Here is a 15,602-nt window from a genome sequence, read left to right on the forward strand (position 1 = left end):
AGATGGTGTGGGATCTGAGTTACTACAGAGAATTCTTTCCTGGTGTCTGGCTGGTGAGTCTTGCCCACATGCTCAGGGTTTAGCTGATAGCCATATTTGGGGTCGGGAAGGAATTTTCCTCCAGGGCAGATGGGCAGAGGCCCTGGGGGGTTTTCGCCCTCCTTTGCAGTGTGGGGCATGGGTCACTTGCTGGAGGATTCTCTGCACCTTGAAGTCTTTAAACCACGATTTGAGGACTTCAATAGCTCAGACATAAGTTAGGGGTTTGATACAGGAGTGGGTGGGTGAGATTCTGTGGCCTGCGTTATGCAGGTCAGACTAGACTATCATAATGGTCCCTTCTTACCTTAAAGTCTATGATTCTATGACTTGTAAATAATTATCAAGCAGTGTGATCAAATGAATATTTAACAGCAGAGTATCTCAGATAATTTACCCCATATCATCTTGGTCAGATAATTGCTTAACATAACTGGAAAAGGGCTCCTAGGAAACAACAAATACACTGACGTTCTCTGAATACACTGATGAAATCTATGGGTATTTATCAGGTCTGATGCACCTATTTCATAGAATCCACACAGCTTCATGTTTTGACATTCCACATCCTTGCTGAGAATGGCATAAATCCAACCTATTGTGTCTGTCTTTGAACCAAAGTCATGTAGTGGGAAACTTAAGAGAATTGAGGGTCATCTGAGACTCAAAGACCCGTTATGTCTGGTATAATCAAATACTAGAATCCAGAAGGGAAACTTCATAAGAGGCAGTTTGTCCTCACAACAGACATTCCATCCAGGGAAATGCTTGAAAGAACTACCAAACAACTTGCTAGTTGAAGGAACATAAGATTGGCCAGACCAAGGGGGTCAGACCAAAGGTCCATCCAGCCCAATATCTTATCTTCCAACAGTGGCCATGAGGTTCAGAGGGAATGAACAAAACAGGTAATCATCAAGTGATCCATCCGCTGTCGCCCATTCCTAGCTTCTGGCAAACAGAGGCTAGGGACACCATTGCTGCCCATCCTGGTTAATAGCCATTGATGGACCTATCCTGCATGAATTTATCTAGTTCTTTTTTGAACCCTGTTATAGTCTTGGCCTTCTGTTATAGCCTTGGCCTTCACAATATCCTTTGGCAAGGAGTTCCACAAATTGACACTGCATTGTGTGAAGAAATACTTTGTTTTGTTTATTTTAAACCCGCTGCTTATTAATTTCGTTTGGTGACCCCTAGTTCTTGTGTTATGAATAAAGGACTATATCTAATAGCCAGAAAAAGTTCTAGACAAATAAGGCAAAGGATCCATCAGTAAGGTTCAGCATCATAATCCTAATGGTAAACTTAGCCCTGAAAAAGAGAACAGTGAGAACTGGAATTTCTAGTAGATGGCAGTCGGTGGATCCTGCTTGATAGCTTATATCTTCAGCCTTTGAGTGGCATAGATGTCTATCAAAGTTTGAAGCATTTCTCTAGCCCAGCTGTCATTTTCCCTTTTCAGAACATCCTGGCAGCTGTGTGGCATTGGGGAAAGGAAGGAGATCTCTGCAACTTCATTCTTCACCTGTATTATTATTATTATTATTATTATTATTATTTTTGCAGGGGGTATGTTAGTTATCACACTTTAACTCCAATACCTGGTTCTGCTTTGGGCTTTCTCCAGCAGCATAAAATAACATGTTTTTGATGGTTTTGCAGCTGGTCAAAGAGTTCTGAACAACAGAATCATTTTTAGTTTCAATCTATTGCTGCTTCATAAGTAACAGAGACACTAGAGCTGTCTGTCTACAAGAGAACTGAAAATAATGAATCAACCCCTTTCTAACTACGTCCAGTGACCAAGATGAGCAGCAGTATAATGAGAACTATGTTGCGCTTAATATAAAGAGAGATAAATTGGTTGTGTATGCTCTTGAAAATGTGAAGTGTTAATAAGTAGGGCCATGACCTTCAAGCCTGACCATCATTGTCCCATTAAAAAAAAAATGAATTTATCCATTCCTGCTTATGGCTTTTTATTACTACAATCTAAACTGCAACAATAATTTGTTATTTTATGGAATCTTTGACCGTGATGATAATGGTTTGGTACATGTCGTTGGTCTTGGGAAAAAGAGTTTTATTTCTGTTGAATAACTCCCATTGTGGGACTCATTTGGACTAGTGGTATACTATATGGGGATTGAAGTTTGGATGTTGCTCTATGCTGTCCACAATATGCTTACCTTTTGGAAGGGGATCATCTTGTATCACACAATTGAACTTTTCTGGGTTTTAGAGACAAACGTGCTCATAATGCTATAGTGATGGGGGTCATGTAAGCACCCAAAGAAATGTTTTTCTACTTTTTAACTGAATTCAACCGGTTTAGTAACTTGCTGTCTATTTGCTATGTTTGTTGTAGAATGGGCAGCAAATTATGGATGAACCTATGGGAGAAGAAGAGATTAATCAGCAAACTGTAAGTAAAAGATTTCAAACATAAGCATGTATAGCTTTATTTTGTGGTACATTGTTATAGGTCACTCAAAGACTAATAGCTGGCTATAACTCTCATAGTGTACGCCCTGTGTTCATTAGACCTAAATTGTTTATCATGGATCTATATTTTTGAGGAAAAGCTCTCTTCCTTGCTGACCCACTGGTTCAGTACAGTATCCCTTGTGTTTATTTCAGTACTAAATTCAGCTTGTTGTACAGTGTTCACAATATTTTTAGTGTGATGCATGTTTCTCTATGGAAGGCACAAAGCTGTATCTTGTAAAAGTCAGGGGAAAACCAGTTGCTCTGACAACTGGGAAGGGCACTGAGGTGGCATTTGGTACTAGGTGGCTTTTGGTAATAGGGAAGGGATGCATTTCTCCCCCCCCCCCCCCCCCCCCCTTTGGACAGAGGAAAAAATGACGTTGACTTTAGAAAGGGAGATAGAATCCAGGAATTCACCTGTCACCCCAGAAATTCTGAAAACTATCCACCATACAGCACTCATTATACCCAGTGTCAGTGAATAAAGCACAACAGCTGTTTTCTGCTAAAATGATTCAGTGCAGTAGTTAAGAATGTTGATGGTGTCAGTAAGTTGCAGAGATTGACATTGAGCTAGTAGGCGCTCTGCAGATTACAGTGTCAGCTAATATCCAGATTGTGAACAAAAAATTCAAGTGATGGTCTGCATAAATTCCACTGATGTACATGTGCATGTGAGATCAGATTATTTTTGGCTAGAAGTGACCATCAGGCCTTGTTTGCATTCAAGTGCCTTTGCAGCCCCACCTGGGAGCATAAAAGATAGAGCAGGCCCAGCCACCCCTCAGTTCTTACTGCCTTGGCTGTGAGATCAAACCATTGGCCGTGTTCCCTTACCTTGTGCACCATGCAATTAGGTTATCTTAGTTATTAGTTGTATTGGTATTAGTTAACATAATTAAGTGTCTTTTTGCCCATTGGCCTGTACAACTTTATTATTTATTTATTTAGCATATTTAGACAATAAGTTTCTGTTAGCCTAGCCACCCTCTTCCTCCGTCATTCAGGGGCACTGGGATCATGGCAGAAGCCAAGAAACCAGGATTTAAGATATCTCTCATGTGACATTTCCTTACCCATCAAAAATTGTCACTCTTAGTGCCTGATATGTTGTGGGGAAGGACACCTTATTGGATGTTGTTTTGTGTGGTGGTCTTTCTCCAAGCCCATCCAGAGAACAAGGGCAATGAGGCTGAAACTTTTCCTGCTGGAGAAATCAATGCAAGCTGCAAAGTAATGGAGATCTTTGGAGAGCCTCAACATGCAAGCTAGTTGATCTATCTATGACCTGGTGAGCTGTGACACCCCCGAGCTTCTGGACCGCTTCGTCTCGGAGGCCTCATTCATTTACCACTATGTCAGTATTAACATTTGTTAAAGGGAGAAAGGAGCACTGCTCCAAAGGCATGCTTATACTTAAATGCCATGGAAGGGAACCTAGCAAGAGGCAGAAGAATCAGCTTGACTTGTGCAAACTCAGTGAAAGGTCTTAAGATTGAGAAGCCCCATACATATACTCTGTTACTGACCTTTACAGTAGCTCACTCAGTACTCTCTTCATCTAAGGACAGTGCTGCCCATGGTATCAGCCCCTCAGCACCAACCCCAGCACCAGTGACTTGGTACCTGGTGCCTTTGCACCAACTGCATTCTCAGCATTAACTAACCTTGGTACTAACTAGCTTTACGGTACAGTAACTCCTCACTTAAAGTCATCCCGGTTAATGTTGTTTTGTTCCTGATCAATTAGAGAACATGCTTGTTTAAAGTTGCGCAGTTCTCCCTTATAACGTTGTTTGGCAGTCCCCTACTTTGTCCACTGCTTGCAGAAAGAGCAGCCTGTTGGAGCTAGCTGGTGGGGGCTTGGAACCAGGGTGGACTGGTAGCCCCCCTGTCAGCTCCCCGTTCCCCTAAGTTCCCTGTGTGGCAGCTGCCCAGCAGGCTAGCAATTGCCTGGAAGTTTAGCTGTCCCTCCCCCCACTGCTGTGAGCTGCTCCAGGGAGCTTCCTGCTTGCTGTGCAAGGGGGGGGGGGGCGGGGAAGAGAGGTGCTAATGTCAGTGTCCCCCTGCACCCCATCTCCACAGAGCAGGGGGGCGGGACAGAACAGGGCTCAGGATGGAGGGAGCTTGCCGGCAGCAGCTGCTGTCTTAACTTGCTGATCTAATTAAAAAGGCAATGTACTTAGAGTGGGGTCAGCATACTTAAAGGGGCAATGCGTGTGTCTCTCTCACACAAGGTGTGTTTCTCTGGCCTGGTCTACACTAGGCGTTTATGTCGAAGTTAGCGCCGTTAAATCGAATTAACCCTGCACCCGTCCACACTGCGATGCTATTTAGTTCGACATAGAGGTCTCTTTAATTCGACTTCTGTACTCCTCCCCGACGAGGGGAGTAGCGCTAAATTCGACATGGCCATGTCGAATTAGGCTAGGTGTGGATGGAAATCGACGCTAATAGCTCCGGGAGCTATCCCACAGTGCACCACTCTGTTGACGCTCTGGACAGCAGTGCGAGCTCGGATGCTCTGACCAGCCACACAGGAAAAGCCCCGGGAAAATTTGAATTTGAATTCCTTTTCCTGTCTGGCCAGTTTGAATCTCATTTCCTGTCTGGACATCGTGGCGAGCACAGCAGCACTGGCAACGATGCAGAGCTCTCCAGCAGTGATGGCCGTGCAGTCTGGGAATAGAAAGAGAGCCCCAGCATGGACTGATCGTGAAGTCTTGGATCTCATCGCTGTGTGGGGCGATGAGTCCGTGCTTTCCGAGCTGCGATCCAAAAGAAGGAATGCAAAGATCTACGAGAAGATCTCTAAAGACATGGCAGAGAGAGGATACAGCCGGGATGCAACGCAGTGCCGCGTGAAAATCAAGGAGCTGAGACAAGGCTACCAGAAGACCAAAGAGGCAAACGGACGCTCCGGATCCCATCCCCAGACATCCCGTTTCTACGAGGCACTGCATTCCATCCTCGGTGCTGCCGCCACCACTACCCCACCAGTGACCGTGGACTCTGAGGATGGGATACTGTCCACGGCCGGTTCCTCAGACATGTTAGGGGACGGGGAAGATGAGGAAGGAGATGAGGAGGGCGAGGCAGTTGGCAGCTCTCACAACGCTGATTTCCCCGACAGCCAGGATCTCTTCATCACCCTTACAGAGATCCCCTACGAAGCGTCCCCAGCCATTACCCCGGACACAGAATCTGGTGAAGGATCAGCCAGTAAGTGTTGTAAACATCTAAACATTTATTTTTAACAAAACAGGAATATTAACAATTAAAAGAATGGGTTGTTCATGATTAGTGTGCCCTAGGCGCTTAACGGTTTAGTAAGGGGCAGTGCAAGTTTTGAAAAGAAATCTAGCAATGTCCGGTTTTCAGTGATTGTCCTGCACAAGCCGCTCTACTGTGTATTCCCTGCTACTGCAGCTACAGTAAAATGCGGTCTATATGTGCGGGGATAGAGCAGTAATCCTCCTGGGACATCTCGATGAAGCTCTCCTGGAGGTAACTTGAAAGCCGTTGCATGAGGTTCTTGGGGAGAGCGGCCTTATTGGGTCCTCCGAAGTACGACACGTTGCCGCGCCACGAGATTATCAGGTACTCGGGGATCATTGCTCTGCACAGCAGGGCGGCATACGGCCCTGGTCTTTGGAGGCTTTCCCGGAGCATTCTCTCTTTGTCGCTCTCGGAGATCCTCATCAGGGTGATGTCGGCCATGGTGACCTGCTTTTAATTAGGTAGGGGAATGTTAGTGTTGGGACTGCTTTCCCGTTCCTTTACAGAACTGTCACCGCTGGTTTGCAGCCACGCGGTGGAGGCGGGAGAGGGGCAGCCGAAAGGGATCATTCCCGGGGACAGCCGCGAGGGGGTGGGACAGGGGCAGAGTTCCCGCTTGCCGGATTGCTGGCAGCAGGGACTGACATTGATTTAAATGTGAAATGAGGCCAGTGGTAATATAAAAGTTTTAAACTGCCACAAGTGTACGGCTTACCATGTCTGCCTGCAACAGAAATTCCGTTGTGCTGCCTCGCTTTTCAAATGTGCTGTTCAAGACCCCAGGCACAGAATGCGAAGGCCGAGAATTCGACCTTGTGCTGAGTGCGCATGTGAAAGGTGCTGTGCATGGTCTTGTTCACAGAGAAAGACTATGTTCTTTGTTCACAACTACATTTATCTTTCAGAGGAATTCACTCCCTTTTTCCCATTTCCACAGCCCCGTCTGCGACTGTCTCACAACCTAGCCTGGAATCACACTCCCAGAGGCTAGCGCGGATTAGGCGTAGGAAGAAGAGGACACGGGAGGACATGTTCTCTGAGCTTATGGCCTCTTCCCAAGCCCAGGCAGCACAGCAGACCCAGTGGCGGGAGAACTTGACCCGAATGCACCAAGCCAACATGGATCGGGAGGAGAGGTGGCGGCAGGAAGACCAGCAGGCGACTCAAACGCTGCTTGGACTACTGAGGGAGCAAACGGACACGCTCCGGCGCCTTGTGGATGTTCTGCAGGAACGGAGGCAGGAGGACAGAGCCCCGCTGCAGTCCATCTCTAACCGCCCTCCCCCGCCACCAAGTCCCATACCCACCTCACCCAAAGTGCAAAGAAGGAGAGGCGGCAGAGTCCCTGCTAACTCTCACTCCACCCCTGCAGAGAGCTCTAGTAGCAGAAGGCTCTCATTTCCCAAAATTTGAAAAGTTCTTTCCTTCCCGCCTGACACAAGCCCACGTCCAAGTTTCACCTCCCAATGCCATGTGTAGTTGATAATAAAAAATTCGTTTCTGTTAACTACTGTTTCAATCATGTTCTTTTGGAGGAGGAGGGGAAAGGGGGTTGGTAATTGGACAGGACAGTCTCCTTTGGCAGGGTACATAGTCGGGGGCAGGCACAGCAGCAGGGCACATACACAGTGCAGTGATGCAGTGACTAGTTGCCCCGGTTAGTCTGGGAGGTTGTTTTGATGTAATGTTGGGGGGGGTGGGTTGCTCTGTGACTTTGTGGCGGGGGAGGGCAGTTACAGATCTTAAGCGCCGGTCCTTAGACAGGATCACAGAGCCACACAGCATGGGATCTGTAACCGTCCTCCCCCTGCCACAAAGTCAAATAGACCTCCCATACACACAGTCCCGATCAGGAGGGGTGACAGGCTCCGTTGAAACAAGCATCCCACCGCAGCGGAGCCTGTCAATCCTTGAGTTTAGAAGCTGCATTCGCATCACAACACTAGACCCGCCCCGCACCACAGTCTGCGTCCCAGTTTTAAAAAATTCCCGCTAAAACAGTATTAAAGAAAACGGTGTGCTTTAACAAAGTAGAACTATTTTTATTTCGACACGTGTGTTGGAGGGGGGGTGAAGGGGGTATGTAACTGGATAGGATAGTCAACATTACCTGGGTAAAGAAACGGGGGCAGGTTTAGCTTCTCAGTACACAAACTATAAAATCACAGGTTACCCTGCTCACTCAGGAACTTTGCTTTCAAAGCCTCCCGGATGCACAGCGCTTCCCGCTGGTCTCTTCTAATCGCCCGGCTGTCTGGCTGTGAGTAATCACCAGCCAGGCTATTTTCCTCAACCTCCCACCCCGCCATAAAGGTCTCCCCCTTGCTCTCACAGAGATTGTGGAGCACACAGCAAGCTGCTATAACAATGGGGATATTGGTTTCGCTGAGATCACAGCGAGTCAGTAAGCTTCTCCATCTCCCCTTGAGACGGCCAAAAGCACACTCCACCACCATTCTGCACTTGCTCAGCCGGTAGTTGAAGAGTTCTTTTTCAGTGTCCAGGGCGCCAGTATAGGGCTTCATGAGCCAGGGCATTAGCGGGTAGGCTGGGTCCCCGAGGATGACTATAGGCATCTCCACATCCCCAACAGTTATTTTGTGGTCCGGGAAGTAAATACCTTGTTGCAGCCGTCTAAACAGACCAGAGTTCCTGAAAACACGAGCGTCATGAACCTTGCCCGGCCATCCCACGTAGATGTTGGTAAAACGTCCCCTGTGGTCCACCAGTGCTTGCAGCACCATGGAAAAGTATCCCTTTCGGTTAATGTACTGGGTGGCCTGGTGGTCCGGTGCCAGGATAGGGATGTGAGTTCCATCTATGGCCCCACCGCAGTTTGGGAATCCCATCGCTGCGAAGCCATCTATGATCGCCTCCACGTTTCCCAGGGTCACTACCTTTGGCAGCAGTACATCAACGATTGCCTTCGCTACTTGCATCACAACAACCCCCACGGTAGATTTGCCCACCCCAAACTGGTTCGCGACTGACCGGTAGCTGTCTGGCGTTGCAAGCTTCCACAGGGCTATGGCCACTCGCTTCTGTACACTCAGTGCAGCTCGCAACCGGGTGTCACTGCGCTTCAGGGCAGGGGACAGCAACTCACAAAGTTCCAGGAAAGTTCCCTTCCGCATGCGAAAGTTTCGCAGCCACTGGGATTCATCCCAGACCTGCAGCACTATGCGGTCCCACCACTCAGTGCTTGTCTCCCGTGCCCAGAATCGCCGTTCCACGGCATCAACATGACCCATTGCCACTGTGATGTCCTCGGCGCTGGGTCGCCTGCTTTCTGACAGGTCTGTGCTACTCTCAGACTTCAGGACATCACCGCGGTGCCGTAGCCTCCTTGCCTGACTTTTCTGCATCTGCCTCAGGGAAACCTTTATGATAAGCTGCGAGACGTTGAGAGCGGCCACAACTGCAGCGATGGTCGCAGCGGGCTCCATGCTCGGAGTACAGTGGCGTCCGCGCTGTCAATGACTGGAAAAGCGCGCGAACTGTTTTCCCGCCGGCGCTTTCAGGGAGGGAGGGCGGGAGTGATGGACGGATGACGACAGTTTCCCAAAAGCACCCTCGACTCATTTTGTTACCCAGAAGGCATTGCCGGCTACACCCAGAATTCCAATGGGCAGAGGGGACTGCGGGAACTGTGGGATAGCTGACCACAGTGCACCGCTTCGAATGTCGACGCTATCACCGTTAGTGTGGACGCACAAAGTCGAATTACTGTCCTTAGTGTGGACACACACGTTCGACTTTGCAATATCGATTACAAAAATTCGATGCAAGTAAAATCGAACTACTCTCGTAGTGTAGACAAGGCCTCTGTCTCTCTCTGCCATGCTGTTTCCCCTCCCTCCATTCGTGCTGCCTTGTAGAGTGTGAGGCTACATTAACAACAACGTGTTAACCCTTGAGGGTTCAGCTGAGTGCTAGTTCATCATTTAGCAGTAAAGCATTCCCTGGAAAATATTCCACCCTCTGACTTCACCATCTCAGCCAAGCTTCACAATCATCAATCACAATCATCCCATCTAAGTGCAAGATGTGTGCCAGCTTTAAGAGCAGATATCACATGATGAGGGAAGATAAGCTGAAGGAGGTCCCCCACCAATACATCTGTGAGCAAAACCCATGGAGAAGCTTTGGAAGGGAAGCACTCTAAAAGGGAAAAAGCACATTTGCCAGAAAATTGAAAAGAAAGGGAAAATCATCTCTGAGGCCAGGAAACTAGGAGACATTTGCATCCTGGTATGGGTACTGCTGAGGCTTCTGCAGGCCCTGGTACTGAGATGCTGGTACCCATCAGGAAGACTTCTAGTATACCCCACGATGAGAAGTCTTTTAGCAAATCAACCTGATCAGCCCCATCGTTGGTACCGGAAGTGAAGACCTCCAAACATAAGGACTCCTTTGGGAGCAGGGACTTCTCTAAGAAGCCTTCTTCAGCCCATGCTCTGGAATTGCCTTCTTTGGGTCGCAGGCACAAAAATGCCCTTGACCGTACTTCTGCACCATCTTAGTACCATCCTCAGTACCTTGAATACACATGGAACGCACAGACCATACTTCCCCATCATCCTTGGTGCATTCCCAGATTCCCATGGACCTCTGTTTTAGGCCCCCTGGTACAATCCACATTCCTCTCCCATGGGACACTCATGGCTGACTTTCCTCATATGACTTTATACTGTGGGTGACCTGGTGCCCCCATTCTTGCTTCCTACCTAAGGTCGCCTCAGAAATCCATATCAATCAGGACATTTGATTACCAGTATTTTACCCCAAGCCTCATCCTTTGAGGGAGGAGCCTAGGCTCCATTCCCTGGTCTTAAGAAGGACCCTTGCCTTCTATTTCAATAGAACTGGGCCTCTCAGGGCTTCCCCCAGACTCCTCTCCTTCACTGAGAGAATGACAAGACAGCTGACTTCTACTCAGACTTTCTAAGTGCGTTTCAATGTGTATTCAAGCTTATTACAAAGATTTTTGAGGTGCATCTCCTTCCTAGAGTGACTGCACATTACACCAGGGCCAATCATCTTGATAGTCCTACTTAGAGATGTATACATTATGGACGTTTGCAGGGATGTGACTTGGTAGTCTGTTCACACATTCTTCAGTCACTGCACTATCATACCTGCTTCTAGGAGGCATATGACCTTTGGCGACATTGTTCTCAGTTCTCTGCTGGATCTGTCTCCTCAGTACCTGCATCCAAATGAAGTTACTGCTTGGGGTTTCCTATGGTGGGGCACCCAGAGGAACCATAACTCAAAGAAGGAAGAGAGGTTACTTACCTGTATAGTAACTGAAGTTCTAGATGTTAGAGATGTTCTTAGAGATCTTTTGTCCACGTGGGTGCTCCAGCACCTACTCTCCTTCCCTTCTGTTGCGGAGTCTCTTTGGACTTCATAGTTGAGAAGGAACTGGAGAAATGGCTGGTCCTCCTCTTCCAGTATACCCTCCAACCAGAGCACAAGAGGGTGTAGGGTGCAGCCACAGACCTGTAGACACTACTGGCTAAAATCTCTAATCAAGAGTGCCTGGGCACAGATATTAGCACGTCCTATAGTGGAGCAGCCATAGGGTTAAAACATCTAAAAACTCCAGTTACTGTACAGGTAAGTAATCCTTCTTTTTGGGGAAGACTATATTTAGTATTTAATATCATAGTATTGTAGTTCTAGAATAGCTCTCTAGGTATACTTATGTGTGTCAGACATATTAATGACAGGTATGAAAGTAAAGTAGTATTGCAGCAAATTTCATCTCACTGATGCATCCTAATACTCCTATGAAAGGTAGCATCACTGGTTCTTTTTGTGCTTTTATTATCTTTTTAAGATGTGCAAACAGCTCCTCAGATCCTAGTAATAAATTTAGACTTGGAGCGCAGCATGAAAAGTCAAATACTTGTATTAAAAAGCCTGTAAACCAGCAGATGGAAATCCTTACATCTCTGCTTAATTGTATCTTGCTGTTTTGGCTGTGTTAACCATACTTCATTGTAAGGACAAACCTGTTGCACTGTCTCTTTCTGGCTAAACTAGGGCATTCATAAGACCAGACTGTCTCCTCACAAAGAATCTCAAAATGGATCTGTGATGAAGTGGGAATGTTCTTAATGCTTTATCTGAATACTATGTGTGTACCTCAGTTTCCCCTACGTTGGTGGTGGGATATGAGTGTGTGATCGTTGCAGAGACCCCTAAAGGGCAGGCATGACTGATGATTGCCTGGGCACAGAGAATGGCCGACACTGTATCCTGCCAACTGATTGTGGGCCCCCCTCCTCTGCAAGAATTAGCCAGAAGTGTTGGAGAACAAAATGAGAGGTGCAGGCCAGGTGACTTGTTTGCCCGGAAAAGAGACAAAGGAAGGAGGTGCGGCAGCAGGTCCTGATTGAGGCTGACTGCAGGAAGCTAGGCAGTCTCCTGGTTTGGGACTCAGGGAGAGCTCTAGGGTCTGGATTCCCCCCAAGGTGGACTTTGCTGAATGTTCCTGATTTCTGTGCTAATAAGCTCTGTTCTACACTGTGATCCCGTTGACTAATAAACTCTTCTGTTTTACAACACTGGCTGAGAGTCACTGCTAACTGCAAAGTTGGCGTGGATGGCCTCTTTGGTGTGTGTAACTCTTTCCCAGGTGTCCCTTCCAGGTGGACTCACTGTGGGAAGCTCATGGTGTGAACTGGGTGCTGCTGAGTGATCTGAGGTCAGATACAGGAAGCGCTGAAGCCAAGGAGGCTTTTTGCTCTGGTGAGAGTGTGTCCTCAGGGCGGAGACACTACACTAGAGTCCTGCCTGACTTCATTCAGAGCGGTTACAGAGCATCGAGACTGTGACAGGATCATGCAATGCATCTTTGTCTTATTAGTTGGCTGGTACTGAAAATCGGTGCATGCTCCACCAGAACTCAAGCGACTCCTTCTGTCTGATTCAGATGTGCCAATATCGGAGACCTGCAAGACAACAATGTGGAGTAACTTACTGGCTTTTATCAAGCACTATGCCTTAGACATAGCTGCTAGGCCAGATGTCGAGAGAGTAGTTTTAAAAAAATATTTTAAACCAGTTAAATAGGTAAAAACTGCATGATATTCTCTTTAAAGGATAAAGTTTGTGCATAAGCCAGCCAATTGCATTGGGTCATTAGATTCAAATAAATGAGTACATGCAGCCCTACCCCTGGCCTGATCCCAGTGTTGTCTTCTGGATAGTGGTGGTACAAAGACCTTTTCTGCAACATGTAGAGAGTGGACGGGGTCCAGTGCATGGCTGTGCAGCCCCTACGTAGCACTTACATGGTGCAGAGGGCCTTGCACATGGCCCTCCTCACCTGGATGAATTTCCTTCTCCAACCCTTTGCATGCATAAGTAAATGAATATAAATAAACTGTATAAGCACACTGCATTTCCTTGGAAAGGAAGCTAAAAAATATTGATTTACTATACCTTTAAAATACTCCTTACTTGTCTGTTCAGACACAAACTCATATAAATACAGATCACACGATAAATTTAAATTAATATTCCTGTTTGGCTTAACAGTTAGTATGTTGTTTAGCAACTTTATTTTTTTTGAGATAGATGCTCATCTTTTTGTGGGGGGAAGGAGGGGGGGACCAGGAATAAATAACATCTTTACTTCTGCAACATCATTTTGCTATCAGTCTGCTTAGTAGGCTTCCTGTGCTGATCTCCACACTATTAGCTACATGAATACTACTGCCTTCCATTTTTTTCTTACTTTACCACCAGGGGTGGGGAGAGAAGGGGAAATCAGGCCTCATTTTTCTAACAGTATCTGACTTGCCTGACAGGAAATTTTCTAATTGCCGGAACAGCTAGTAGCAGCAAGAACATTAGGGTTTGGTCTTCCCTGTTAAATTTACGATCACTCAGTCAGAAAATTTAAACATCATGGTTTCTTAGCCATGTTTAAGTTTCTGACTCTACGTATTCGCTCTATTCGGGTAAGTTTGGTTTCTAATTTAAAAGAATTAAACAAAAGTTTTGCATTGTGCAAACTGTAGTTAAATTGATAATTTTTAAGGTGGATTGTGATATTTACTGCTCTGTGAACTATATGTATGAACTAACTCGTAAACGTCTGATGTATCTAAATTCATTATTTATGTATTCAGTTCATATATTTTTTAAAATGTAGTGGAAACCTTCATTTTCTGTTAAACTTATGTTCGGAGTAGCATTTCTTCAGGAATATTTTTGACTTAACTACATATTTTAAAATTTTCTGGGTCAAATTCCAGTTTTGTTTTAAACTTGATACTTAGTAGTTAGCTTTTGATATTTGCAAAGTACTGTACAAATGCAGTTTAACATATCTTGAAATATAACTCTAAGAATTTTAGTTTATAAATTACATTAAATATCTGCCTTTTTTAAATATTAAGAAGCTAGTAGCCGACCGCTTATTAGGAAAAGTGACACTTTTTTGCTTGCATTATAGCTAAGATTTTTAATAGAATATATGCCTAGCTCAGCTTAAATGGTACCAATAACAGCAATTTTTAACTTTAACAAATTGTACAATTTTGATATTCCTCTTTTTTACATAGTTTAAAGGAACCTTCTAGGCACACTTGTTCTCTCCTACACAAAATTTTCTACAGAGATATGCAATATTCATATGTAAATACGTTCAGTAACATGGTGTTTATAATTTTATCATCTCTGAAGCTCAAAAATGAATTTTCATTTTGCCTAACTGTTCCTCCAATGAGTCTAAGCATTTTTCAGTTTGAAGAATTGCTCATGTGTCTTAGGATGCTGGTATCACTTTTTAAAATGTTTTTAAAAATTAAAATGCAAAATTGCATGGAATTGGTAAACAGAAAATTGGCCAAGATTGACTTGCTACTTTTTTTTAGCAGTGTTGCTATATATTTGAAGTTCTGAGGGCTTTGAAATGTTCCACACAGGAATTTGTAATATGATTCATTTGACTAAACTACTGTATATATACTGTTGCTCAGGCAGGATACATTTTAATATACCTCTAAAATAGTTTTGTCAAATTAATAAAAATAGAAATTGTTTATGTGTGGTGTCAGCAGCAGTAGATGCTAAATAAAATATTCTGTCATTGGGTTGATATTCCCTCCCTTTTTCTCTAAATTGATAGTTTTTATAGGTGGAAAACTTGGGTACTGCACATGTTCAAGAATTTTTTCTAACCGCATTGGCAGCTGAATTTCTCTTTTTAATAGAAAAATTGTTTAACGGCTTTCACTGAAAGTGCTCACAAAGAATGGGATCAAAATTTGTGAACTTTGCATTGAAATCACTAGGAAATGCAAGTTACACCCTGAGTGGGTTTTTTCCCTTATGCTGACATCCACAGTCTAGTTCATGAGATAAATTTGTACTGTTTGGTCAAAAGAAAAATATGTAGTTTTAAAATGTAATGTGGATTTTTTTTATTAATAATACCTAGATTAACTAGATGATCATAGGAATTGTATAGTTTTACAACTGCTCCTGCAATTCTACTTCACCTTGAGCAGTGGGATTTCACCCTGCTGCTGTACCTGGGGAGAACCTAGTTACCTTCTCCTTCTCCCTGCCCCGATCCCTGTCTCTGCACTTCAGCCAGAAAGTCTGGAGACCAAGGGAACTTTGACGGAAGAAACATCTTTAGAGTTCATCTCTCCCAGCACTGCTGGAGCCACATATGTTGACCAGCGGGCCTTATATATATCCTCACCATTAAGCTCACATGGGGCAGGAGGAACTCTTGAGACTAGGCCACTTTCTCTGGCCTACAG

The 15,602-nt window shown here is 45.3% G+C and overlaps 2 protein-coding genes across 5 annotated transcripts in view; both read left to right on the forward strand.

The window, feature by feature from the left end:
* Window positions 1-15,602, forward strand: part of RPS6KA3 (ribosomal protein S6 kinase A3) — a 128,863-nt gene that overhangs the window by 11,010 nt on the left and 102,251 nt on the right. For 3 of the 4 annotated variants that reach the window (XM_005281512.5, XM_005281513.5, XM_042859083.2), the window contains exon 2: window positions 2,411-2,467. In XM_005281512.5, the coding sequence (XP_005281569.1) occupies window positions 2,411-2,467 (57 nt within the window). Of the gene's footprint in view, window positions 1-2,410; window positions 2,468-13,522; window positions 13,788-15,602 lie in introns of those variants that run through there. The other variant, XM_024106892.3, reaches the window with a different exon arrangement.
* On the forward strand, window positions 2,475-7,318 carry LOC135979672 (uncharacterized). The gene is made up of 2 exons (XM_065579952.1): window positions 2,475-5,754; window positions 6,749-7,318. The coding sequence occupies exons 1-2, from the start codon at window positions 5,178-5,180 to the stop codon at window positions 7,222-7,224; spliced, it is 1,053 nt and encodes a 350-aa protein (XP_065436024.1). The 5' UTR covers window positions 2,475-5,177; the 3' UTR covers window positions 7,225-7,318.

Source organism: Chrysemys picta, chromosome 1, assembly GCF_011386835.1.
Source record: "Chrysemys picta bellii isolate R12L10 chromosome 1, ASM1138683v2, whole genome shotgun sequence".
NCBI lineage: Eukaryota > Metazoa > Chordata > Testudines > Emydidae > Chrysemys > Chrysemys picta.